Source organism: Octodon degus, unplaced genomic scaffold (assembly GCF_000260255.1).
Source record: "Octodon degus isolate 3935 unplaced genomic scaffold, OctDeg1.0 scaffold00355, whole genome shotgun sequence".
In the NCBI taxonomy this organism is placed as follows: domain Eukaryota; kingdom Metazoa; phylum Chordata; class Mammalia; order Rodentia; family Octodontidae; genus Octodon; species Octodon degus.
The window spans coordinates 715,694-741,376 of record NW_004524931.1 but is presented as its reverse complement, the minus strand read 5'-3'; the positions used below and the strand labels follow the sequence as shown (position 1 = coordinate 741,376).

The following is a 25,683-nucleotide window of genomic DNA, read 5'->3' as shown; positions in this document are numbered from 1 at the left end:
CGCCCCCTGGTGGGCTGAGCTGGCCACACACACACACACACACACACACGCACAAATAAATAAATATTTAAAATAAAATGCTACCTGTTTTTGTACAGTCCATCACAGTGTGTATGGGTGTAAACACTTAGATGTTTAACCTCATAGATGATCCTGACAGCTAAACAGCAATCTTATAAATAGAGGGATCAAGAAGCGCAGTCTTCACTGTAGCTGAAACAACCAGCAGAACAGTACGAACAGTGGGCAGAGTGTACTGGACACCTGTCAGTTGCTATGTGACTCTGAGGGCTGAGGATTACAGCCAGAACAAAGCCGACCTGTTCTGAAATATGCAGTGCAAACCCTGCCTGGACTGCCGACCAGCATCTACATATCCATCTCAATCTGAGCAGGCCCCAGAGAAATCAGGGCATTCCCACAGATGACATGGATGCCTAGGGATGAAAAGGGATCAAGAAGAAGCCGGGAACCAGGCCCAGGCCTTCCAAGGCTCACTGTCCTGGAAGGAAGACTAAGCCTCCCCTAAGCCTCGCTCCCTCCGGTCCCCAGCTCTGGCCTAGGTGGCCCTGGGTCCCTGGCGTAGAGCTCTTGACTTGTGATCACGACCACTAGAACCATCTCTCTGGACAGTGTTGGGGCACCTGCTGCATGATGCTTCCTGTCACCTCTCTGCAGAGCCTGTGAGAAATGCCCGCATAAGAAACGCCAGTGGAGTTGGAGCCCAGCAGCCTGTGCTGCCATGGGTTAGCTGAAGGCGCCAAGCCAGTGGCTCAGTTTCTTATTATTTTAATTAACCTTACTGGTATGCTTTATGTATACATAATGATCACATTCATCATAGGGAGTGCTCGCTTTGGCAGCACATATACATTCATCATAGGGAATTTATATCTATATGTGATATAACTTGATACCCCTTTGATTTTTTTGGAGGGGGAGAGATTTTTTATTTTGAGACAGGGTCTTACTGGAAAGGCCCTAAGGTCAGTAGTATAAGCTAGAAAGTCTGTGCCGGCGCGATGAGGGAATCTATACTAGCAGGTTGAGGGGTCTGCACTGGAGCCAGGAAGCCACACTCCAAGCAAGAAACAGAGCTCCCCTGAAAAGTCCCACAGCCATCCTCAGGAACAGTGAGGTCCTGAGTTGGTAACAGCCAAGCTCCCGTCAGGAAAGCCAATGCAGGGCCGGCTATATAGCTCAGCAGATTAAAGCACCTTCTTGATCCCCAGCTTGCCTTGCTGGCCCCGTCCCCAGGGCGCACTGAGACCATGATTGAGACTGGGCGTGGTGGTGCACACCTGTAATCCCAGCGCTTGGGAGGTTGAAAACAGGAGGATCACTATAAGTCTGATCTGTGTAGTGAGACTCTGTACCAAAATACATAAAAATAAATAAATAAGTAAATAGAAAGCCAGTGTAACAAGGTTGTCCAGGAGACTGAACAGTGCTCCAGAGCTAGGAAGTGATGCTCAAAGTGAAGACCAGAGCTCCTCCAAAGAGACTCTCAGCCATTCTCAGAGACAACAGAGCTCTGAGTTCTTTCAACAATGAGAGCAGCAGAGTTCATCAGCAAAGGCAGCATAATAAGCTCCTCCAGGAAAACCAACAGCTTCCAGCAGCTTCCTCTCCAGTCCGCCTCTTACACTGTCTGCAGTAACCCTGGGATGGGCCTCCCACATACCCAGCACCACCCTGGTTCACTTCAGCTGGGTGTCACAAGTTGACCACCAGTTGTCAATCCACCACAGTTGGCTTTCCAGTCTCAACTTGTCAAACACATCTATGGTTGAAAAGCTGGGCCAGCCTAGGCATAGTGACACATGCCTATAAGTCCAGACTCAGGAGGCTGAGGCAGGAGGATCACTGTGATTTTGAGGCCAGCCTGAACTACATAGTACATTCAAGGCCAGCCTGTACTCATAGCAAAACTTGTCAAAAAAAATGGAAACAATAAAAAAAAAGGATCAAATGTCACCTTGTTAGCTGGGCATGGTGGCATGTTTCTGTAACACTAGCATTCTCAGAAGCTGAGACAGGAGGCTCACAAATTCAAGCTCAACCTGGGTAATTAAACAATTTAGAAAGAACCTCTTGCAAAATAAAAACAGAAGCCAGGTGTGGTGATGCACACTTGTATTTTTCTCAGGAGCCTGAGGCAAGAGGATACCAGGAGTTGGAGGCCAGCCTAATAGTGAATGAGGCTCTAACAACAAAAAAACTCTAGCAACTGATCTCCTAAATTCATTTGCCCCACTTCTTTGTTTTACTTTATTCTAATTATTTTTTTCTTTTTAAAACAACACTTAAAAAAAAAAAAACAACAACAACAACAACACTTAGTTCCTCCACATTGTTGAAGCTCACACTTTCGGAATGTCTTTCTTGGATATGAGTGTGGTGATGTTAGTATTTTGTTTTTAGTATCTTCCATGGTAGCAAATCAATTTTATTTATTTAACATGTATTATGCACTTCCCTATCTTAGGAACCCTGGTGATGCTGAGTTTGAAAAATAAGATAAATTAGACTGTCTTCAAGGGCTTCTGTCTGGCAAGAGACATAAGAGGCAAATATCCATGGTGAGGCAAGGTTAGATTTGCCTGAGGGGAGATTGGATGTTCAGAAAAAGCCAAGGGCTTGGGTTCCAAGTCTCTCAAAGTAACCAAAACGCAGGACAGAGCCAACTTGTTCAACTTTCCTGTTTGAAACTGATCTCCTAAATTCATTTACCCCACTTCTTTGTTTTACTTTATTCTAATTAATTTTTTCTTTTTAAAATTTATTTATTTACTTTTGGTACCGGGGATAGAACTCTGGACCTTGAAATTGCTAGGCAGGCTGCTGAGCTATCTCCCTGGCTTTTTTTTTTTTTTTTCCCCCCAGTACTGGGGATTGAACTCAGGAGCGTTTATTCTACTGAGCTATCTCCCCACCCCTGAGACAGGATCTTGCTGTGCAGTTCAGGCTGGCCCTGAGCTCTCTTCGTAGTCCAGGCTGGTCTCCAATTCACAAGGATCCTCCTGCCTCAGGCTCCCTACTGCTGGGATCACAGGTGTGAGCCACCATGTCCCACTTGCCCTGATTCTTTAAAACCCAGACTCCCACTTTATGGTAAGACTCCTCCATACTGAATTTTTCCAGTTACAGTTTTGCTTTATTTTATTTCATTTGATTTTTTTTTTTTTTTTTCCAGAACCGGGGATTGAACTCAGACGCTTGGCATTTGCCAGGCAAGCGCTTATTCTACTGAGCCATCTCCCTGGCCCCAATTTCATTTGATTTTTATTCTGAGACATGGTCCCACTATACAGTTCAGGCCAGCTTTGAATTTATGACCATCTGCCTGTCTTTACCTCCCCAGTGCTGGAATTACAAGTGTAAGTCACAGCATCTATCTTAACTATTTTTCTTTGCAATACTGGGAATAGTATGCAGTCTTTTCACTGAGCTATATCTATGGCTCATTACTACTGCTATTTGGAATAGTGGGGATTGAAACCAAGGCCTTTGTATTGAGTTACATCTTCAGGTTTTTTTTTTCTTGTGGAACGGGGGATTGAATTTAGGCCCTTGCACTTGCCAGGCAAGTGCTTATTCTAGTGCTTATTCCACTGAGCCATCTCCCCGGCCCCTTTCAGGTTTTTTTTTCCCCCATAGCTTTTATTTATTTATTTGTATTTGGTACAGGGTCTACAGGGTCTCACTACATAGATCGGATTTGCAGTGATCCTCCTGTTTTCAGCCTCCCAAACACTGGGATTACAGGTGTGCACCACCATGCCCAGTATAAAACTTTTTTTTTTTTTTTTGAGGCGGGACCTCCCTATGTAGTTCAGGCTAACGTTGAACTCAAGGTGATTCTCCAGTGTGTTGGAGTTAGAGGCGTGCGCCCCTCACCCTGCTTGCTGCCTACATGGGAAGCTCTCTGCGGAGGTCCAGTCCTTCCTTACCGCATCAGGTGCACACACAACACACACTGGATGAACCCTGAGGTGTTACTGGGCCCCAAAGGCGCCTTAGCCAGTCCAGGAACTTCACAGAACGCCTCCTGCCACACAATTTGGGATTGTACAGTGACGGCTCCGTGATCCAGGGACACCGCGAATCCTGAAAGGGCCCGCATCCGCGGAGGCCGGGTGGGGCAGAGCCAGGAGTTACTGCCTGGTCCCCGGGGGAACGTCCAAGTCCTCGGATGGGCGTCGCGGGCAGAGCAGCCCTTAGCGAGAGGGAGCCGCGGTCCCGGCCTGCCCAGGATCACAGGCGCAGGGATGGGGTCAGGAATGCCACCCAGGCGGAGAGGACGGGCTCGGGCAGGGCTCGGGGAGTCTGACTCGGCCAGGGTCAGGGTTTGGCCTGGAACCTGCAGCAGAGCCCGCGGGAGGTCAGGGGCACGCTCGTGGGCAGCCTGGGGCACTCGGCCCTCGCCGGCGCCCCCTAGCGGGCACCCCGTCCCCTCCCCTGGCGCCCGGGTCCCCTCCCCTCCCGGCCTGGCCCTACGCCCTCGCGCCGCCCTCGGCACCACCCGGCCCTCATTCCGCGCATTCCGCGCCCCTCGCCGACCGAGGCCGGGCTGGGCAGGGCCGCGAGGGCAGGTGAGAGGCGCCCGCCCGGCCGCGAGTCCTCCTCGTGGGCTCCACCGCTGGCGCTGGCTGTGTGTCTTGGGTTGGTCCTCCGGGAAGGCTCCTCCCTCCGCGGCGGCTGGACTCCGCGCGGCTCGGCTGCAACAGTGTCCCGACTGGAGCTGTGCGCCCACCCTGCCGTGCCGAGCGCGCCGGAGAGGGGGCGCCCGCCGGACCCCAGCCCCTCACGCCCCTCGCACCACCGACTGGTAAGGCTGCGCTGGGCTGCGGGACGCGCCGGGGGACGTCGGTGCGGGACAAGACCGCGAGCACTGGGCACGTGCCCGCGGTGTCACCGAGGACCGGGGAGGCGGCGCAGACTGCAGGGAGCAGCTGGGGACGCTGGGTCTCGGAGACTCGTGGGGAAAGGGTCCGGGCTGTAGAAAAGACCCGAGAAGTGGACGCGAGCGCGCAGGCCACACGGCCCCGGCGCCACGGTCCTTCTTGCGGGCGTGAGCAAATGGGCTGCGTGGCGAGCGCGGCCGCCGGTGCGGGGCTCCTGCGCTGGTCGCGTGCCGGTTCCAGGAGGAGGACGGACCGCGGGAACAGAGCCTCAGGAGCAGCCTGCGCGCGCCAGGGCCCCGGGTGCACCGACTGGTGTCCGGGTGGGCGAGGCCACGCTGCCCAGACTGTGCCAGCTTCCTTAGTTTGGGTGCGCGTCTTTGTGCAGAACGTGAGAGACTGTGTGCAAGGACCCCTACTTGAGGGTGCTGCCTGTTGAAGCCCGGGTGCCTGAGCCCAGTGCGATGCGATGGTCTCCCGTGAATATTAGAATATTCGTCTGGCACCAACTTTGCCTTTCCTTTGAACGTGGAGGACTCCGATTGCGATTGCCGGGTGGCCACTCATGTCCCCTGCTTCCTTCCCCTCCCCCTGCAGAGCAGAGGGCACTGTCTACACCTGCCTCTCTCCACAGCTGTCCTGCAATTGAGAGTGGAGCTTTCTTGCCTGGAATATTTTATAGACCACGGTGGCAGAAAGCTAAAGGAAGTTGAAATAGTCGCCTTTAGGTGTTGGGCTACTTGCTGGGAATGTTGTGAGGTTGGACGTCCTAGAAAGAGACTATTTTGAATCTTGAGAAGTAGGTTGGTGCTGAGGACAAGTCCGTGTTACCAACCTGAGGATGGTTCTTTTCCTTGGGGCTGAAGCCCGGACTTCCTGCTTGCTAGAAAAGTCTCCAGCCTCAAATCCCCCGTGCTCTTGCTCTCCAGAGAGAAGCAGCCTGAGCAGCTCATTAGCCTGGGAGGAAGGGTGGCCTGATTCCCTGTTGTGTCTAGGGGATCTGCAGGAATGACACTGTGTGGCGGGTAATGAAGAGGGTGCCTCAGACCTGGATGGGGTTATGCATCCTGAAGAGCTAGGGATAGATATGGGTAATGTTCACTTCTCCTTGGAAGGGAGGGGCAAGAACCTGTCTGGGGTGGGACTCTTGTCCTCTTCTCGGCCACACTGAGGCATGAAGATTGCGATCTGTTTAGCCAGAGGTGCAGTGACATAAAAGCACTGATGGAGCTGAACGGTACAGGTTTGGAGTCAGGCGGACTTGGACCCAAATCCCGACAGTTTCTACCTTTAAGACCTGTGCCTGAAGAAGAATAATTAATACCTGGCTAGAAAGTTTGTTGTGAAAACTCACTGTTTGCAAAGTACCTACTAGCTCAGAGCCTGACACATCTCTCCCCCCCCCCCCTTTGGGAATTAGTAAGTGGTTTTGGGGCCAGGTGTGATTACTGGCTGGTACACTTCTGTAATGCCAGCAGTCCAGAGGCTGAGGCAGGAGGATTGCTTCGAGTTCGAGACCAGCCTGGGCTACAAAGTGAGGGGAAGGGCAGCCTGAAATGCGTATCCAAACTCTGTCTCAAAAAGACAAAAAACGGATTAAAGCACCTGCTTAGGCAGACACAGGGGCCGGGGGTTTGATTCCCAGGCCTGCCATGCCGGTCCTGTCTCTGGGGCGTGCTGAAACAGCGATTGAGACTAGGCGTGGTGGTGCACGCCTGTAATCCCAGCACTTGGGAGGCTGTAAACAGGAGGATCACTTACGAGTCTGATCTACGCAGTGAGACCCTATGGACTCTGTCCTAAAATACAGTCAGTGCTGCTATATCTCCAGCACTGACTGCTTCTGAAAGGACAGTTTTCCCCTTGCTTTTGGCTTTCCCATCTGGATGTTGGAGAGATTCTGGTCAAACCTATGTGACTGCCCCTGGTAGGGACTGGTTTGATTTGGGTAGTGTCTTGTGCAGGTAAGGTTTAGGAGGAAGACAGTGTCCTGTGTCTTAGTTGCTGGGGAGGAGGCTGTTACAGTGGGCTCTGAGACTGCCAGGCTGCAAGGGGCCACGAGCTGCCCCACACACTCTGCTGCACACCGTGGGTCTCCTCCAACTTCTTTTTTTTTTTTTTTTTTCAGAACCAGGGATTGAACTCAGGCCCTTGAGCTTGCCAGGGAGGTGCTTATTCCACTGAACCATCTCCCCAGTGCCCCCCCCCTTTTTGTGGCCAACTCAGCCCACTGCAGCATATGGTGCCAGATCCATATTCTTTGCTTAAGCTTTCCTAAGCAGGTGCTTTAGACTGCTGAGCTATCTCACAGGCCCTTTGTGTGTTATTTTACCATTGCCAGGTGGAGCTTTGTTTTCATTTTGATGGTGGTGTTACTAGGGTTGAACCAAGGCCTTCACAGTGAGCTACAATCCTAGCCCTTTTGGATTTTTTTATTTTGAGATAGGGCCTCATTAAGTCAACAGTTTGTTCAGCCTGGTCTCCAACTTGTGATTTTCCACTACTACTACTACTACTACTACTACTACTACTACTACTACTACTACTATCTTTTGTTCTGTGATGCCAGAGATTGAACCCAGGGCCAGGCTCACCTTAAGCACAGGCAGGGTCCGTCCCTGTGCCACACTCACAGCCCTCCTTATCTTTTTGGATCTGGGATGCAAATGTCTCATTCTCTTGGCTTCCCTTCTGGAGTCTTGCTGGTGACTGTCTTAAACTTGTGGCTTCTTCTTCCATGGAGAAGTAGAGGACAATTGGTTCCTGGCTGTGAGCCTTGCTTTTCTTGTTACTGAAGCAGGCCTGGTGGCAGTTGGAGACTTGGGCTTGTGAGGGTGGCTTTACCTTGCCTGTCTTCCTTGCCCCCATGACCTTGTGTTGGCAGAGGTTAGCTCCCTTTAAAGCTCTGAAATTGGAGCTGAAACAGCTGCTCTTGGTACCCCTCCCCTCTCAGGCCCTGGGGGCCCAGGTAGAGGTGGGGGTTGGGCAGGGCAGGGCAGGGCAGGGCATGGCATGGTAGGGCAGGACCTTGTAGCTGGGAGCAAAGAGCCACCAGCTCCTGTATTCTGGTTCAAATGTTGCCTTGACAGCTTCTGATTTGCAGGTTTGTTTTGTTTTGTTGCAGTGCTGGGAATTGAACTTGGGATCTTGAGCTTGTCAGGCAGGCACTTATGCCATTGAGCTATATCTCCAGCACTGACTGCTTCTGAAAGGACAGTTTTCCCCTTGCTTTTGGTTTTCCCATCTGGATGTTGGAGAGATTCTGGTCAAACCTATGTGACTGCCCCTGGTAGGGACTGGATCTTTGGAAAATTCCCCACTAGGATCCCAGGCTAAAGTCTGTGCCTACTGCCTCTGGGCCTGGATACAGACATCCTCCTGGAGAGGTAGCTGGCTGGGCTGGGCTGGGCTCCCCTGGGAGGGAGTTTAGCAGGCAGGCAGCCCCCAAGGGTGGGGACTCACTTCCTGCAACCCAAACTGCACGGGAACAATAGACTTCAGAGGAGTCACCAGGGCCGGAAATGGGAGCTGTGCTGAGGCAGGGGTGACTCTCTTGGGGGATGGGATTGCATATCCGGTTGAGTGCAGGGGGCAGTGCACAGGGCACAGGGGTTGGTCTTTAGGGTGAGACCCTCCTCCCAAGGGGGCAGGGGACTTGTAGTGAAACCTGAGCTCTGAGGGCCTTTTATTTGGCGGAGGTTTCTGCTATGTGTCCTTCTAGCAAACATCTAGTGGTGTCTGCCAGCCTCTCCTGCCAAGCTCAGCCATACCAGCTCTGTGCAGTCTCTGACTCTCCAAGGCCCCGAGATAGCTTCGTGAACAGCTCTGGCCAAGCTAAAAGGCCAGTGTTGTTTCTTCCTGGCTGTGCTCCATCTTGGCGCTGAGCCTGAGTAATGGTTGATGTGGAAGCGATGTTGTTGGGCAGAGGTCTGTGTAGGAAAGCCCAGGCTAGAGCAGCTGAGCAACAGGAGTGTGTTTCTTGGGCAGTCTGAGCTGGATAAGCAGGGGCTGCGACATTCCCAAGCAGGGGACTTTACCTCACTGCCCTCTGTAAGGGAGCATCCGATGCATATAGTGCTGTGCTTGAGAGGTGGCAGTTTACGTGGGCTTCTCTGCTTGAGTTCAGGTTGGGTCCTGAGAAAAGTCCCAAGGAGCAGACATGGAGCCCCTGTGGGGACCTGGCAGGTGCCCCATGGATTTTCTTTTTCTCTCTTTTATCTTTTTTCCCTTTTTGAGATAGGGTTTCACTATGCAGGTCAGGCTGGCCTTGAACTCACTTTGTAGCCCAGGCTCGCCTCAAACTCATGGTGATCCTACTGCCTCAGCTTCCTGAGTTCTGGGATTACAGGCATGTGCCACGACACTCACTCTGATGGATTTCTCAAAGGGACGGAAAGTGGCACACTGAGCTTCTTTTGTTCCCTTGCTAATCCTGGGTCAGATTTTTCTATTTCCGGGTTGAGGATCCGCTTGGGGGCTCCACTCATGCTAGGGCAGTACTGTGCCACTGAGCTACATCCCCAAGGAGTGTATTGCACTGTGGGTCAGAGGTTTTGGTGTGGTTTGTTTCATTTTGCTTTGCTTTGTTTTGTGACAAGGTCTCACTTTGTACTTCAGGCTGGCTTTGAGCTCAGGCTGGTCATGGTGATCCTCCTCCATCAGCCTCCTGCATGCTGAGATTACAGGCATGTGCCACCATACCAGGTTGGCCAGACTGTTGAACCAAAAAAATCCATGGAGACCTTGAAAATGAAGCCGACATGGATTCGCTCTACCGAGCCTCCACAAACAAAGTCAATTTGGATGGAAGAATATTCAGCAGGTATTTTCTTTTCCTTTTTTGTTACAATTTGTGTCTAGATGTCCCTCCAAAGCCACATGTGGTCATAGGGTTTTTGAGTTGGCTGAATCTAGAGTGCGTAATTGATTCATAATGCAGTTCTGGGATTAAGGGTAGGTGATTGCTGGATCAAGCTACTGAAGGGATTGGCACTGCCCCGATCCTTTTTTTTTTTTTTTTTTTTTGGCAGAACCGGGATTGAACTCAGGCCTCTGCACTTGCCAGGCAAGCACTTATTCCACTGAGCTGTCTCCCCCAGCCCCTGCCCTGATCGTGGTAGACGGATACAATATACCAGATAGGAGAAGGCTTGTCTCTCCTTTCCTGCTGTTTTTGATGTCTTGTCCTGCCATGAACTGTTGCCCCTCTACCATGTGCCACCTTGCCCCAGAGCCAGCCAATTATGGTCTGAAACCTCTACAAACTGTGAGCTAACTAAACCTTTCCTCTCTTTTTTTTAAAAATGTATTTAGTACAGGCTCTACAGGGTCTCACTATGCAGCTTGAACTCAGTGATCCTCCTGCTTTCAGCTTCCAAAACCCTGGGATTATAGGCACATGCCACTACACCCAGACTCAGACTTTTCCTCTTCTAACTGTAGGTGTTAGGTGTTTTATCTCAGCAATGAAAAAAGTAAGATGCTTTTGCAGTGCTGAGGACTGAACCTGGGGCCTTGCGAGTGCCAGGCAAGGACTCTATCAGTTCTTTGGGAAGGATTTTTTTTTTGGTGGAACTGGGGATTGAACTCAGGCCTTTGTGCTTGCCAGGTAAGTGTTTATTCTACTGAGCCATCTCCCCGCCCCCTGGGAAGGATTTTTAATCTTGTGATTTTCTTGGGAATAGGAGAAAGGTGGTCTGATGGCACAGCTATAAGTTGGATGGTTAGCTGTTGGAACAGCCACCCTAGGTACTGCTAAGGAGCTGGTGGCACCTAGGGAATTTCTAGGGTCACACATAGGGGATCTCTTACGTCGCTTTCTGCCTGTGCGGTGGGTAGGGAGTTCAGTGGAACCAGAATTCTAAATCATCTCAGATGACTGCAGTGCTTAGTGAGCAGACCGATAAACTAAAATATTTCTGTTAATTCTTGAAATCAGTACAAAATCATTATAGATATTTGGAAAAGAAAAAAAATCATGAAGAAAACAAGATAGTACACAGGAACAGTACTCGGGCACAAACCAGTGTGGGGGTGACGTCTTGTCAAGGAAAGCCTTAAGCTCTGTGACACTCTGGCCACACTGAGAGCCACATCTGGTTTTCAGAGGGAGGGACATCCTGTGCTATTAAGAATAGAGCTTGTTGGATGTAGCTGAGTGGTGGAGCACTTGCTTTGCATGGGCAGTGCCTTGGGTTCATCCCCAGCATTTGCAAAGAAAACAGGAGAATTGTGCTTGTTATTCCATGGTTGTGTCCTCCCCCAGCTCCCAGCTCTACTGGGGATTGAACGAGTCTTTCACTGAGCTATATCTCTGCCCTTTTTATTTTTTATTTTGAGATGGGATCTTAGTGAAGTCATTGAATTACCCAGGCTGGGCTTGAATTGGGTGATCCTCCTGCCTCAGCCTCCCAGAGTGCTGGGATTACGTGTGCTGCACCATATCCAGCTCTGGCAAGTATCTTTACCAGAGCGTTCATAAGGGATTAGAACTGCCCATTATCATTTCTAGAAGGTGAGCCCTCTTTTCAGCAATAACAGGTTAAGCCCAGTGGTCTGAAGTTACTTCATTGTATAAAACTGCAAAGAAATTGTGGAACAATGTGGCGCTTGTTTGGGGCTCTATTACAGGCTCTCAGGCCTCTGCTGGACTGGTTCTGGGGTGCTGGGTTTCTCTATGTGTTTGCATATGAAACTGTACTGGATGATGGTTGAGATATTTTTCCCGCCTTGTGTTCTGGGATTCCTGCTGGAGGGAGGTGAAACTAAACTGGCTTCCAAGCTGAAGGTAAGACAGGGAGAGAGGTTCATGCCCAAGCAGGGAGAGGAGAGCATGCCTGGTTTTGGTGGCTGGCACACGCGCCAGGGGTTCTGGGGCTGGCCCGGCATGCCTACAAGGGAATCAAACTCAGGTCCTTGTGCTTGACAGGCAGGTGCTTAGACCACTGAGTTATCTCCCCAGCTTCCTAGATAGATTTAAATTATCTAGGAGCTGCATTTATAAATTTATGCCAGGCAGGGTGGTGCATGTCTTTGATCCCAGCACTCTGGAGGCTGAGGCAGGATTGCCTTAAGTTCAAGGTCAGACTGGACTATGTAGTTAGCTCAAGGCCATCCTGAACTTCACAGAGAGACCCTGTCTGCTTCAGCTATTAAACTTGTAGTGATCCTCTTGTTTCCATCTTCTGAGTGCTAGGATTACCAGGCCCATCATTAAAAATTAAAAAAAAAAAACAAAACATTTAAGGTGTGGTGGCATATATTTCCAGGTACTTGGGAAACTGAGGCAGGAGGATGGAAAGTTTGAGGCCAGCCTGGGCATTTTTAATGAGACCATCTCAAAAGTAAGAAATAAAGCAGGGCTGAGGATGTAGCTCCATGGGGGGAGGGTGCCTCTGGGTCCAGTCCCAAGCAAGCCCCCACATAAAAATTGTGGGGAAGGCAGTGGTAAAGTGCTCACCTAGCATGTACAAGGCCAGGGCTTCCCTCTCCAGCTATAGCAAAGTAAGTAAATAAGCAAACCGTCCAAAACACCAATGCCCCAGGAGGAGTGTGTTCATTCTATAGTGCAGATATGTATTAATAAAAACAAAAGCTGAAGAAACAATTGGAAAAAAGTTTAAAAAAAAAAAAAACCTGGTGAAATAAATTGTAATAAAATAATTTACTTAACCTGCTGTCATATTAAGATTTTAACACAGTTTATAAGCTTTCCTAGACAGTGCAGGCAATCTCCTGGGCATTGTACACCTAGCAGCACATCAGTGTGGACAGGTGGGGCGGGCAGGTACTCGGAGCAGTTGGCTTTCTCAGCGTTTGCTGGGGTTGAGTCCCTGTCTCAGGAGCTGCGGGAGTCTGGGCTAACCTTCAGCTGCTCCATGTCTCAACTTTCCCTTCTACAAAATGAGGATGGTGTTGGTGGAACCAGTTCCACAGTTGATGTGAAGGTTAAATGGGTTAATATTTATGAAATGCTTGGTTCTCTGCCTGGCACCTCACCTTAGTCACTTTTGCCTGGCACCTACAACTTAAGGGAGGAGAGGTTTATTTTGCTTCATGGTTTCGTCTGTAGTTGGCTTGGAGGAGGGCTGCTTGAGAGCTGTTTGAGGGCTGGTGAAGGAAAAAGCAGAGTGCCAGGGTGGAGCTGGGGAGAGAAAGCAAGCCCCTCCTCCTCCTGGGTGGGCCTCTTCTGGCCAGTCCCCTAACAGCCAGCCAACTATAAACCCACATAAACTAGTCACCTCCCAGAACCCCACGTTCTGGGCGGACATCTCCATATAAACCATAGCACATCTACTAAGTGCTTCTGTGCTTGTCCAATAAATGATCCTTACAAACTAGACAAAGTGAGCCAGTCATGTTGGCACAAGTCTGTAGCCACAACACTCACGAGGCTGAGGCAGGAGAACTGCAGCAAGTTTGAGGCCAGCATGGACTTAAAGCTAGACTGTCTCAAAAGCCAAAAAAGAGGCCGGGGAGATGGCTCAGTAGAATAAGTGCTTGCCTGGCTAAGCACAAGGGTCTGAGATCAATCCCTGGTTCCACCATCCCCCCCCAAAACAAAACAAAACAAAACAAACAAATAAAACCCCCCCAAAACATGAACAAACAAAAACCAACAAAGAAACAAAAAAGACACCCCCTCCAAAAAAACCCCAAACACTTAGACAAGTTGCAATAATTGGGCAAGGTTGTGATATGCTTGGAAATTCCTACTTGCACTGTGAGTGGCTCTGTGAAGTGACTGGTGGTCAGGAGAGGTAATTGTGCTTTGTGAAAATGTCTCTGATCAGATGGAGACAATCAGTTATTGCAGAAGAGGACCTGCCTAGTGACAGGACAGCTGCAGTCCCTCTAGATGTATGTCCTGAGCATCTGTCATGGGGCTTGAAGCTGTGGTGGTAGGCACACCAGAAGCACAGCACCCTCACAAATGCTCCATCGTCAGCCGTGTGACCTCGTGTTGGAATAGGAGCTCAAGTTACTTGAGCCCTGGAGTTTAGGCAGTAGCTGCCCTGCTCATTAGAGCTTTGTTGGTGGCTTTCTGTTCCTCCCAGGACACTGCCAGTCCCAGCAGTACTGGCCTTCTTCTGGCCTGAGGCCTTCGCCAGCCCCTAGCAGTCATAGGGCACCCACTGTGTGCCCAGTACTGGGCAGGTACAGGTGGGAGGCCCGGCCTTTATTTTAGGAGCTTGGTGTTGGTGGGGAGATAGACTGAACTGCTAATGCTGACAGCCCGGGGGATGAAAGAAGGGCAGGTTAGGAGGCACAAACAGTGCGTGCCATGGGTGCCCAGCAGAGGGTGACCTGTTCTGCGGGGGCCCAGAGGGCTTGGGGATCCGTAGAGGAGGCGTTCGAGCTGGCTCTGAGGATGGGGACATGAGAGTTGCTGTGGATGTGTGGGGTCAGGGCCACAGGCTGTGAGAAGGCCAGACGTCCGCGCAGACGCCAAGACTGGCTCAAGGGCCGTGTGCGCAGGAGAGGAGGTGGGCGAGGTGCTTTAGAGCTGCACCCTTTGGGCAGACTGAGAAGGACTTTTTCTTTTTTGTGGTGCTGGAGTTTGAATCTGGATCCGCGTGAATGCCGTTCAAGTGCTTTACCATTGAGTTACACTCGCAGCAAGGATTTATTTTATTTTATTTATTTATTTGTTTTGGTGGCTCAGGCTGCCTGAAGGGCAGGGCTAGCTGGGGATTAAACCTCTGTATCCTGCTCCTGACTGCCTTTACTTAAGCAGGCACGGAAAGGACTGAACTAAGGGCAGGCCCCCCTATTTTAAATTTATTTCAAATTTACATATAGCAAAAGAGATTCTCTGGTATTCATTTCACAAATATACAGTGATATATTCACCAGCAAGTACAGAACAGTTGAAGACCCCAAATTTCATTTGCAGTCCTTTCTTCACCCCATGCCCATCCTCATCTCCTGGGAATATCAATCTCAATTCCTGGCTGTGGGGAGGTCCCTGGTGTGCAGAGTCTGCCCCACCCCCAGGGTGCTCTGAGGGGAAACTGAGACTGGGTGTGGTGGCATGTGCCTGTAAACCTGTAATCCCAGCCTTTGGGAGGCTGAAAACAGGAGGATCACTAATGAGTCCAATCTGTGTAATAAGACCCTGTAGACCTCTGTACTAAATATATATTTTTTTAAAAAAATCTAAATTCCTGTAATTTTGCTTTTTTAAGAATGTCATGTACCAAGCTCAAGGCCATTCTGGACTATATAATGAGACTTTATCTGAAAAACAACAAAAACCCCAAAACAAAACAGAAAAAAATCCATATAGATGGAATCATACAATCAAGGAGCTTTTTGGGTTCTTTGACATAATGCCTTTGGGCATCACTGAAATGGTTACTTTTTTTTTTGTTTTTGTTTTTGCTTTTTTTGGTGGAACTAGGGATTGAACTCAGGCCCTTGTGCTTGCCAGACAAGCTAACATATGTTGGCAAGTCTTTTCTTTGCTGAATACTGTTCCCTTACCATATACAGATGTCCTGCTGACCACCAGTGTATTTGCTCATCAGTGATTGAAAGTCATTGGAGCTGTTTCTAGCCTCTGTCAACTTTTGAATAAAGCTGCTATCATGTTTATTTATGTACAGATTTTGTGTGAAGATTTTATTTCTCCTGCATAAATACCTAGGGTTGCTGGATTACATGATGTATACCTGTATGTTTAATATTTTAAGAAACTATCGGGGCTGGGGAGATGGCTCAGTGGAATAAGCGCTTCCCTGGCAAGCACAAGGGTCTGAGTTCAATTCCTGGTTCGGCCAAAAAAAAAAAAAAAAGAAACTATCACTGTTTCCCCAAAACACCATTTTACATTACCACAAAAACTCCAAGTGGATTTTATCACTCCATATTCTCACTTAGGCTTGTTGTTATTCTAAGGTTGTTGACCCCCCCCCCCCCCCCCCGGCCTCTGGCACTGGGGATTGAACCCAGGACCTTCACACTGAGCTACACTACAACTCTAGCATTTTAAAAATTTATTTTGAGGTAGAATCTTGTTTAAGTTGCTAGAATGCCTGGGCTGGACTTGAATTTGCCAGGCAAGGTTACGTATGTTACGTCCTCCTGCCTCAGCCTCCCAGGACGCTGGAATTATAGGTGGGTGACTCCCTGCTTGGCTGTTTTTCTTTTTCTTTTTGTGGTGCCCTTCTGGTAGCTATATAGTGTTGTCTCACTATAGTGCTAATTTACATGTTCTGGAGGTGTGAAGCATATTTTCGTGTGCCCATTTGCATCTGCATAGCTTTCTGGTGACACATCTGTCCAGCTATTTTGCCCAGTTTTTTTTATCTTGATTGCTCTGCATGTTCTTTCCTATTCTGGCTACAAGTCCTTCATTAGGTGTGTCATTTACAGTTTTTTGGAGAACATTTATTTAAGGAGCTCACTGAGGGAGTGCTGGGGGCGAGGAGCTCTGAGAATGACGTTTCCAGCCCTGAGTCACGGTCTTCCTCATGGGCATGATGGGCCCAGACCTGAGAATGTGTCCCTCCAGAGAGCGTGGTCTCCCTGGAGTGCAATGCAGGAGGAGGAAGAGGACTGTGCCTGCCTGGAGCCCTTTCCTGTACTCCTGCCCAGAGCGTGCTCTGGAGTTAGGCCCTGGCTGACATCTTCTTTACGGGGCCGCCTCTCTGACCGGCCAGGGGCAGCGGTGGCCTGCTGGGCCAGGCTGAGCTGTCCCCACCCAGAACAGGCCAGGGCATCTCCCTCACCACCCCCTCCACCCCCATTTTCAGCCATTTGCATGGCCTGTTTCCAGCTGGTGACCCTGCACTCTGGAATGGGAGGTGTGTGACCGGGCCAGGAGGGAGTCCATGGGAGCGTTTTTTTTTTGGGTCAGGGTGGATCCTCTGCCGTGGGTCTGGGAGCTTTTGGTCACCAGCAGAATTTATAGAGTACCTTAGCCCTGCCTCTCTCAGGAGTGGCTCTGGGACAGAAGAACATCTGAAAAATGATGAGTGTGGGGACTAGGGGGTGTGGCGCCCTTGTACCCACCAGCTCGCTCTGCCCTGGCCCTCAGGTTTACTGGAGATGTGTACTCCATGTGCAGCAGCCTTGGGTTTCCTCAAGGCAGGGGCTGCTGGTGCTGGTCACCCCAGGACTCCAGGCTCCCAAGGCTTCTGGTGTGTGGGCTCTGGAAGCTGCTTTCCAGTGCCAAGCTATGCCGGAGGTCACTGATAGGGAACCCAAGCTCCTGGAGCCTGGGCTGGGCCTCTCTGGTCTTGGCAGGGCTGGCTGAGTGGGGCAAACTTATTCCCCAGGGCTGGAGAAAGGACTCTTGGGCCAGTAGCCCTAGGGTGTGTCCTACCCGTGCCCTCTGAGTGGCTTGCCATCTGCAGTGTCCTGGGACCCCAGCAAGTCCTCCATCTGCAAAGCGTCAGGTAGTTCTCGAGAAGCAGCTTTGAGCCTGGACTTTCCTAGGCCAGGTTACTCGATATGGAACTTGCAGGTTAATCTTGTATCTGCCCTCTCAAGTGCTTTCCCGACTTTTGTGGTGCTGGGACTGGAACCAAGACCTTCTCAGTACCCCTGAAGGACACTCCAGGTGCAGCTTTGGTTTTGTTTTAGAACCCTAAAAAAGCACCCAGGGGGATGAGTGCAAGACTTACTCTGTCCATCTCCCCACTTTTTTTTGCTTTTAATGGACTATGTGTGTGTATATTAGGATGGTGGAAGAACTGGACAGGAAGCGTGGAGTGCCTGTATTCACCTGTTCCTCATCTTGTAGCATGCTGCCTGTTCTACCGTTGAGGTTGCAGTACTGACCCCTGATTATCCTCCATAGTTCACATAGGGGTTCACGCTAGGTGGTGCACATCCCAGAACAGCTTCACTGCTCCCAAAGCTCTGTGTTTGATTTGGGGGTGCATCTCAGCCACATAGCACTTATTTAACATGCCCAGGACCACAAAAATTTAAAAATAAAGCCTCCATGTTCTCTGTTCAGCCCTTCCCCAGCTGCCGTGACCTCGGGTGTTTCCAGTGTCTCTATGGTTTTCCTTTTTCCAAAATGCACTACAGTTGCAACATTTCAGCGTGCAGCCTGCAAGCCTTTGCATACTGGCTTCTTGAGCCTTATCTCAGAGCTGAGGTTCCTTTACATCTTCTCCTGGCTGGGGAGCAAGTGCTTTTTCCTGATTGATATCTGCGTTCCCTCCCTTTCTTTTGCAAATGAGGGCACTGAGGCCCAGGTAGAGGTAGTGCCTGCTCAAGGGGCACTGCACCAGGGCTGAGTTTGGAGCCTAATTTGGCCTCCCTAAACCTGTTCTGTGCTGAATCCTTGTATGGCCAAGGCACGGGTGGAGTGGTGTGGACGCCCCCATTCTGTGACCCACTTCCCGGAGTAGAGTATTAGGGATAGGCCCAGGCGGGGGTGTGTCCGAACTGGCCCCTGCCCTGGGCTTGGGCCGGGCCCAGGGCCCTGTAGCCACTTAGGAATCTTATCACCCCACACCCCTGGTCTCTGAGCCCTTCCCAGAGGTGTCTGCACCTGTTTGCTTATCTCTCCTCTCCACTGCCCTGCTGCCTCTGTTAACAGCACACCGACATCACTATAATAACATCAGTATTTGAGGAGGGGCTGTGACAGGCTGGGCCCTGGGTTTTAGGATTATTTTTAGAGGCTGTGTTGCTGTGTGGCCCAGTCTGGCTTTAGCTCCTCCCACCTGAGCTGGGACAGGAGAAGCTGCCATAGTGTCTGCACTGTGATTGGACTGAATCCTTCCATATAGGCCCCACATCTTGCTCAGAACTTCAGGCCTGTGGAGGCTGGCCGGGCCTGAGCCAGGGCAGTGTAGAGCCAAGCATGGGATCTTTCCGCCAAGCCTCTCTGTGGCTTGTTTCCTTGACCCCTTCCCTGGAAGGATGTGGATCCTTCCTTGCCTCCACCCCCAACCTACTCCTGTCAGGCAGCTGTGTGTGGTCAGCTTCTGTGTGTCAGCAAGGGGTGACCTGCCTTGTGTCGCTTAATCCTGACGTGGCTTTGGCACACCAGCCTGTTTCTGTAGTGCTGGAGGCCGAGCCCAGCGCATTGCACTCGTGAGGGAAACACTACCCAGAGAAATAACCCCACATCTAGGCCTTCATCGCTTTTGAGAAAGCTGCTTATCTGGCCTCCCACAAGCCCCAGCCCAGTCTTCTTGAAGTTATGTTAGGGTCAGTTTTTTCTGGCCAGGTATGTAGCGCAGCGGGCCCAGCCCAGCCCGTTCCTTTCTCTGCAGGCTGTTTCTTGCCCCTGCACTCCCTTTCCTTCTTTCATCTCCAGGGACTCCTTCCAAGACGAAGAACTTGCTGTCTTGTTTTCTCTCATTTCTAGCTACAAAAAAGCTCCTTTCCTATATCCCCTCAGTGCCTGAGCCAGTTTCCCTACAGTTCTCCTGTCCATTTTTTTTTCCCTTCTGTCTTTTTTCAACGTCCTTTTACAAGCGTGGCACATACAATATTCCTAATAGAGTTGGTGCCATCATGGTCATTGCTCTGTGCACGGTTCTGAGGCACCAAATCCACCCGAAGAGTTCCACTGCGTGGCATCGCCACTGCGCATGTCCAGAACTTCTCCATCCTCCCGCAGACTCTGCCCTCATTCCTGATACACCTCTCCCCTCCCCCAGTTCCTGGTGGCCTCTGTGTGCCAGGCCTGGCCGGTCCAAGCCCTTTGCCAAGAAGGAGGCACGCATGTAAAGTCTTTTCATGCCTGTCACTTCTAAGAGCGTTTTCAGGATTCACCGTGGATCCTTGCCCAAAACGTCCCTCCTGGCTGAGTGACCTTCCAGGACCAGTGTGGACCATATTCTCTATCTGTTGATGGACCTCACGACTGTCTATTGTCTACCTTTTCACTGCACTGGTACCTTCTCTCTCCCCACCCCCTAGGTATCCTTTGTTATCTCTCCTTTCCTAGGTGTGGTTTTCTCAGGGCATTGAACCAGCACCATTAAACTCCCACCCTACCCCAAGATTCTGTTTATCTGGAGTGGTTTCACCTGTCCCTCCCTGGGTCCAGCTGATTCTCATTATCTGTGGGAGTTGTTTGAGTTAGGTTCTCACTCTGTAGTTCAGTCATGCTTTAAACTCACTGTGGGGCCCAGGCTGGCCTTAGACTCATGGTGATCTTCCTGCTTCAGCCCCCTGAGTGCTGGGATTTTATTTTTTATTTTTTTCAGAACCGGGGATTTGAACTCAGGCCCTTGCACTTGCCAGGCAAGCGCTTATCCTACTGAGCCATCTCTCTGGCCCCTCAGTGGGATTGATTACAGGCATGTGCTGCCACACCTGATATTATTATGTTTTATAAAGACATTGAGAGCTCTGAATTAGCAAATAACAAAACTTTATTCCTAGGAAGAATACAGGGTTAGAATCCTACAAGCCTCTAGTCATAAGAGTTTTGTTAATTGATAAACTATTTCAAAACAAAAACCCTTGGGACTTAGAACCAGTAGAATGGTAGTTTGTGCCTGAATGAAGCCTACCTAACATGTATTTTCTTTTTTATTTTTATTTTTTCGGAACCGGGGATTGAACTCAGATCCTTGCATTTGCCAGTCAAGCACTTATCCTACTGAGCTATCTCCCTGGCCCCAAATAATATTTTATGGTCTTTTTTTTTTTTTTTTTTTTTGCGGAACTGGTGATTGAACTCAGGCCTTTGTGCTTGTCAGGGAAGCACTTATTCTACTGAGCCATCTCCCTGGTCCCTTGTATTTTCTTTTTTAAAGGTGTCTTTCTCTCTCTTTTTTAAAAATGTATTTGGTTGTCACAGGGGTTTCACTATGCAGCTCCGACTTGTGGTGATCCTCCTGCTTTCAGTCTCCCCAGCGCTGGGATTATAGGTGTGCACCACCGTGCCTGAACTCTGGCCAGCTCAGCCCACCCTGGGAGCGGGGCTGGCACCCCGTGTAGTGCTGGGGATGGAACCGAGGTCCCTGCGCTTGCCTAAACTGGCACTTTAGTTCACTGAGCTAGCTCCCCGGCCCCTAACATGTATTCTCTCCACGAGGAGTATGATGATCTTTTTTTATTAGAATACTAGACAGCACTTTGCCATTTTATTTTATTTGCTTTTAATAATATCCAGGTCTATCTGTCTATCTTCAGTACTGGGGCTTGAACATGCTGGTAAGTACTATATCATTAAATTTTTTCATTAACTTTTGAGACAGGATCTTGCTAAATTGCTCAGATTGTCTTTGAATTTGTGATCCTCCTGCCTTAGCCTGCTCAGTAACTTGGATTAGAGATGTGTGCTTCCAGGCCTGGCAAGAATATTCATTGTATTCTTGCTGTTAAAGTGGAGATTTCACTGGTACAGTGTTTTGTGTCCTCTCTCATTCTTTTTTTTGGCGGAACCGGGGATTGAACTCAGGCCCCTGCGCTTGCCAGGGAAGCGCTTATTCCACTGAGCATCTCCCCGGCCCCTCTCTTTCATTCTTTTTTTTTTTTTTATTTGAGAGAGAGAGAGAAAGAGAGAGAGAGGTGTGTCTGTGTGTGTGTGTATGTGTGTGTGTGTGTGTGTGGCCAGCTCAGCCCACCAGGGGGCGGGGCTGGCTGGCTTGTGGTGCTGGGGGATTGAACCGCGGTCCCTGATGCTTTGCTAAGCTTGTTCTAAGTAGGTGCTTTAGACCACTGAGCCATCTCTCCAGCCCCCAAATGGCAGAGGTGTTTTTTTTTTTTTTTTTTTGCTCGGAATGCCTTCAAGGCATGACTGGCTGTATTGTGTTGTGGGGATCGAACCCAACCAACCTGAGCCTGACTGCTTTGTTGAAGCAGCCACTTAAAGAACTGAGCTACCGGGCAGGCCCCCCTCTCTTTCATTCTTAAAAGGTTAACATAAAGAGATAGAAATAGCTAAGCACAATGAGCATATAATAGACGTATGCTCCTTGGTATATCTGGGCTAATGGTTTGGGTTTTTTTTTATTGTTTTATGTTTTTAGTACAAAGTCTCACTACATAGATCAAACTCGTAGTTATCCTGTTTTCAGCCTCCCAAGTCCTGAGATTATAGGTATGCACCACCACGCCCAGTCTGTGGGCTAATGTTTTGTAATAAATTAATTTATGGCTTGTTCCTTCATAAGTGCTCACTCACAGATAATTAGTATTTTCTGTCAATAAATGTCACACGTAACTTAAAATTTTTGCTTTAAAAAATATTTTTTTGTTTAACTCAGCTAATGGACTCCAATATTCAACTAAATATAATGTTCTTTAAAGAAATTAGACTCAACACAGTGAAAAGACAACCCACAGAGTAGAAAAAAATTTTAGCCCACTGTCTGTCAGACAGAAGGCTTATATCTAGAACATATCAAGAATTGAAAAAAAATCAGAGCCCCCCAAATTCACAGAGAATGGACATGTGAGATGAATGCACACTTCTCAGATGAAGAAATACAAATAGCAAATATATGAAAAAATGTTCAGCAGGTGACCTAGTCTGGGCGTGGTGGCACAGGCCTGTAATCCCAGAGCTGGGGAGGCTGAAAACAAGAGGATCACTATGAGTCTGAGCTGTGTAGTAAGAACCCTGTACCATATACATAAATGAAAAAAAAATTTAAAAAAGGAAAGGAAAAGAAAAAAAAAAAGATATGTATACACAAGATAGTTAAGAGAGTTATACTACTAATTGCTACTAGTTCATTGAAAAAAGTTTGTGCCGGTATTGTTTGATCAATTTTTCAGGTCTATATCTTGTAATATGATCAACTCCTTTGAAGATGACCATAGGTGATTATCCTACAATCTTGTTTTGAAATTTTGTATCATTTTTTTTTCTCTTTGGTGGGGGGCTACTGTGAATCAAACTCAGGACCTTCCACTTATCAGGCAGGGGCTGTGCAGCTGAGCTCTATCTTCAGCTCCAGTTTTTTCTCTTTAAAGTAAAAAAAAAGAAGAAATTAGAGGGGCTGGTGAGATGGCTCAGTGGTCTAAGGCACCTACTTAGAACAAGCTAAGCTAAACAAAAGCACAGGGACTGCGGTTCAATCCCCCAGCACCACATGTCAGCCAGCCCCGCCCCCTGGTGGGCTGAGCTGGCCACACACACACAATAAATAAATAAATAAATTAATTAAAAGAAGAAATTAGAGCCTATCTCCTTGTCTCTGAACTTTCCTAATGAGATATAAAGCAGATATTCCAGCTACAAAGTGAGAAATTAAAAAACACAACCCTGACTCATCGTCTGTGTGAAGGCTAGGGCTTTATTAAGCACTGTAATTTTTAGTCAAATGCTATCTTTTAGAATGAAAGAGTCATTTCTACTAAATGTGTAGGAAAATAAAGAAGCTTTAAAAATGTGTACCCAGGGGGCATTTTAAACAAAAAACATACACATTTGTAAAACCTGGTCCTAACCCTAGGTAGGCCACAGAAGGAAGCATTCCTACAGTCTGAGCAGGACTGCAGTGAGGGAGGGCACCGGTTCTGTGGTTTCATCCTCAGGAGGAAGGGAGGCAGCTCTATCCAGTGAGCCAGCTGCTGGGGCAGTGTAGGAGTAGCTGGGGCCAGGAGGGGTCGGCCTCCGCCTCTGCAGGCTGCATCACAGGTCCAACTCACTGCCAACTCACAGCCCTGTGTTAGGGAGAGGAGCTGTGTCTAGACTGAGTATCATTAGCCCATAAACAACCCAGCGTTACAGCTAGTTAGGTAGCCTCTACACTGTGCTAGTGTTAAGCCTTACCTGGAGATGGCTTAAAGTGTGTGGGAACGTGCACACAGGTTAAATGCAAATACCATGCTATTTCACTTATTTATTTTGTTTTGTTTTTCTGAGACGGGATCTCTTTGTAGTTCAGGTGGCCTTGAGTTTACTAGGTGTCCCAGACTGGCACTGAACTTGTGGCAATCCTCCTCTCTCAGCCTCCTGAGTGCTGAGACTGTAGGCATATGCCACCGTGCCTGGTTTTCTGCAAGGGACTTGTGTGGCCTTGGATTTTGGTGTCCTCTGGAGTTCTGGAATCAAGTCTTCCCAGAAACTGAGGGAGAATTGTATTGATTTTAAGGATGGAAATATTTGCAAATAGAGAAACTGTGAAGACTGGTTGGGATGCTTGTCCTTGAATGTATGGTGACCCTGGAATGCCTTTGGCCACACTGAGGACAGTGAGGGTGGAGTCGGGTCTCTGACTTTGTACCCCTGCCTGGTGTGCAGGTGTACTCACATATGGGTGCAGGAATGAGAGACATAGAGCCCGTGTGCGGGGCCTGCGGAAGAATCTACATGAGGGTGCAGAGCCTCCCTTCCCTCCCTAGGGATGCTCTTTCCCTGTGGAGGTTGCTATTGTAGAGCCGAGCAGGGCTGAGATGATGTGCCTCCCCCCACAGATGAGTGTCCACCCCCTCAGGGCTTCCTTCCTCACCTCTGCTTGCAGGGCTAGCCCCCTAAAGTCCCCTCCTTCCCTCGCACAAGCCAGGGGCTCTGCGGCTGCCCTAGCTCCTTGCTCCCTGAGCTCCGGCTGGGTCCTGTTACTCAGCTTACCTCGTAGCTCCCGTGCCAGTCATTTCCTCCTCCAGTTGTCCACACAGGTTTTATCAAAATAGAAAGCTTGGGGCTGGTGAGATGGCTCAGTGGTCTAAAGCACCTACTTAGAACAAGCTTAACAAAGCACAGGGACTGCAGTTCAATCCCCCAGCACCACATGCCAGCCCGCCCCGCCCCCTGGTGGGCTGAGCTGGACACACACACACACACACAAATAAATTAATTAATTAATTAAAAAAAAATAGAAAGCTTGGTGGTGGGTGGGAGGCAGCTGTCCAAGGCAGGGCTCTGAGCTGGGGGTCTGAGTGTTGGCCCTTGAGAGCCTGCTTTGCACACACAGTGCTTCTGCTGGGGGGCCTCTGTGTCTTCTGTGAAGTGGGGAACTCCTCGATACCTCAGGAACAGGTTGGGAGGGGTAACAAAGGTATAGTCAGGTGCCTGGCCCAGTGCTGGGCACACAGTAGGTATCAGATGGTAGCTTGTGGAACTTGGGAGGCTGAGGCAGGATCATCACTGTGAATCTGAGGCCAGACCGGACTACATAGGGAGTTCAAGGTCAGCCTAATGAATTACGTGGCTTGGCCCTGTCTTAAAAACATGGACAAACAAAAATGGTAGCTTGTGGTACTGATGTCTTAGGTACCTCCTTGACACCCGGTCTCCATAGGATCATCTGCCAGGGACAGGCCCTGTGGAGGCAGGCAGCCCTGCTGGGGAGGTGGCTGCACCACCTGCAGGGTGGCCTCTCCTCTCCTGTCCCCTCAATCGCATCGTCGGAGTCATAGCGAAGTGTGGAAGAGAGGTGAGACACAGGCAGTGCTTGCTGGGGCCAAGGGAGAGCTCAACCAGTGCTATTACAGGTGGAGCCCCTGAGTCTTTGTATCACGCTGTATGCTTCACACCTACACAGCTGTATCCTACTACTCAATAGATGTTTGTTGATAGACTGTTGGCAGGAATTAAGTTAGGACAGTGGCCCACCCTAAGCAGGGAAACAGTGTGAATATAGGAATAAAAGGTTCTGAAGTTGGTATGAAGATCAAGGTAGCTGGAGGAGGGAGTGGGTAGAACTTTGGAAGAAGGCTGGAGTTTACTGTTCCTTGTTTCCTCCTTCATTGGCCCTGTGCTGGGGATTGAACTCAGGGCCTTGCTCATTCATAGGCAAATGTTCTACCACTGAGCTACCTTCTATGTCTCTTTACAGTGAGACAGAGTCTGAAGAACTTGGCTGGCTGGACCACTGGCATTTGCCACCAGGCCCAGCTTTAAGTG

General features: G+C 49.4%; 1 protein-coding gene across 2 annotated transcripts in view; it reads left to right on the top strand.

Moving 5' to 3' along the window:
• Window positions 1–9,537: 9,537 nt before the first annotated feature.
• The window catches only part of Tead4 (TEA domain transcription factor 4), a 58,554-nt gene continuing 42,408 nt past the window's right edge, over window positions 9,538–25,683 (top strand). For both annotated transcript variants that reach the window (XM_023708386.1, XM_004648147.3), the window contains exon 1: window positions 9,538–9,726. In XM_023708386.1, the coding sequence (XP_023564154.1) occupies window positions 9,639–9,726 (88 nt within the window). In that variant the 5' untranslated portion in view covers window positions 9,538–9,638. The remainder of the gene's footprint in view (window positions 9,727–25,683) is intronic.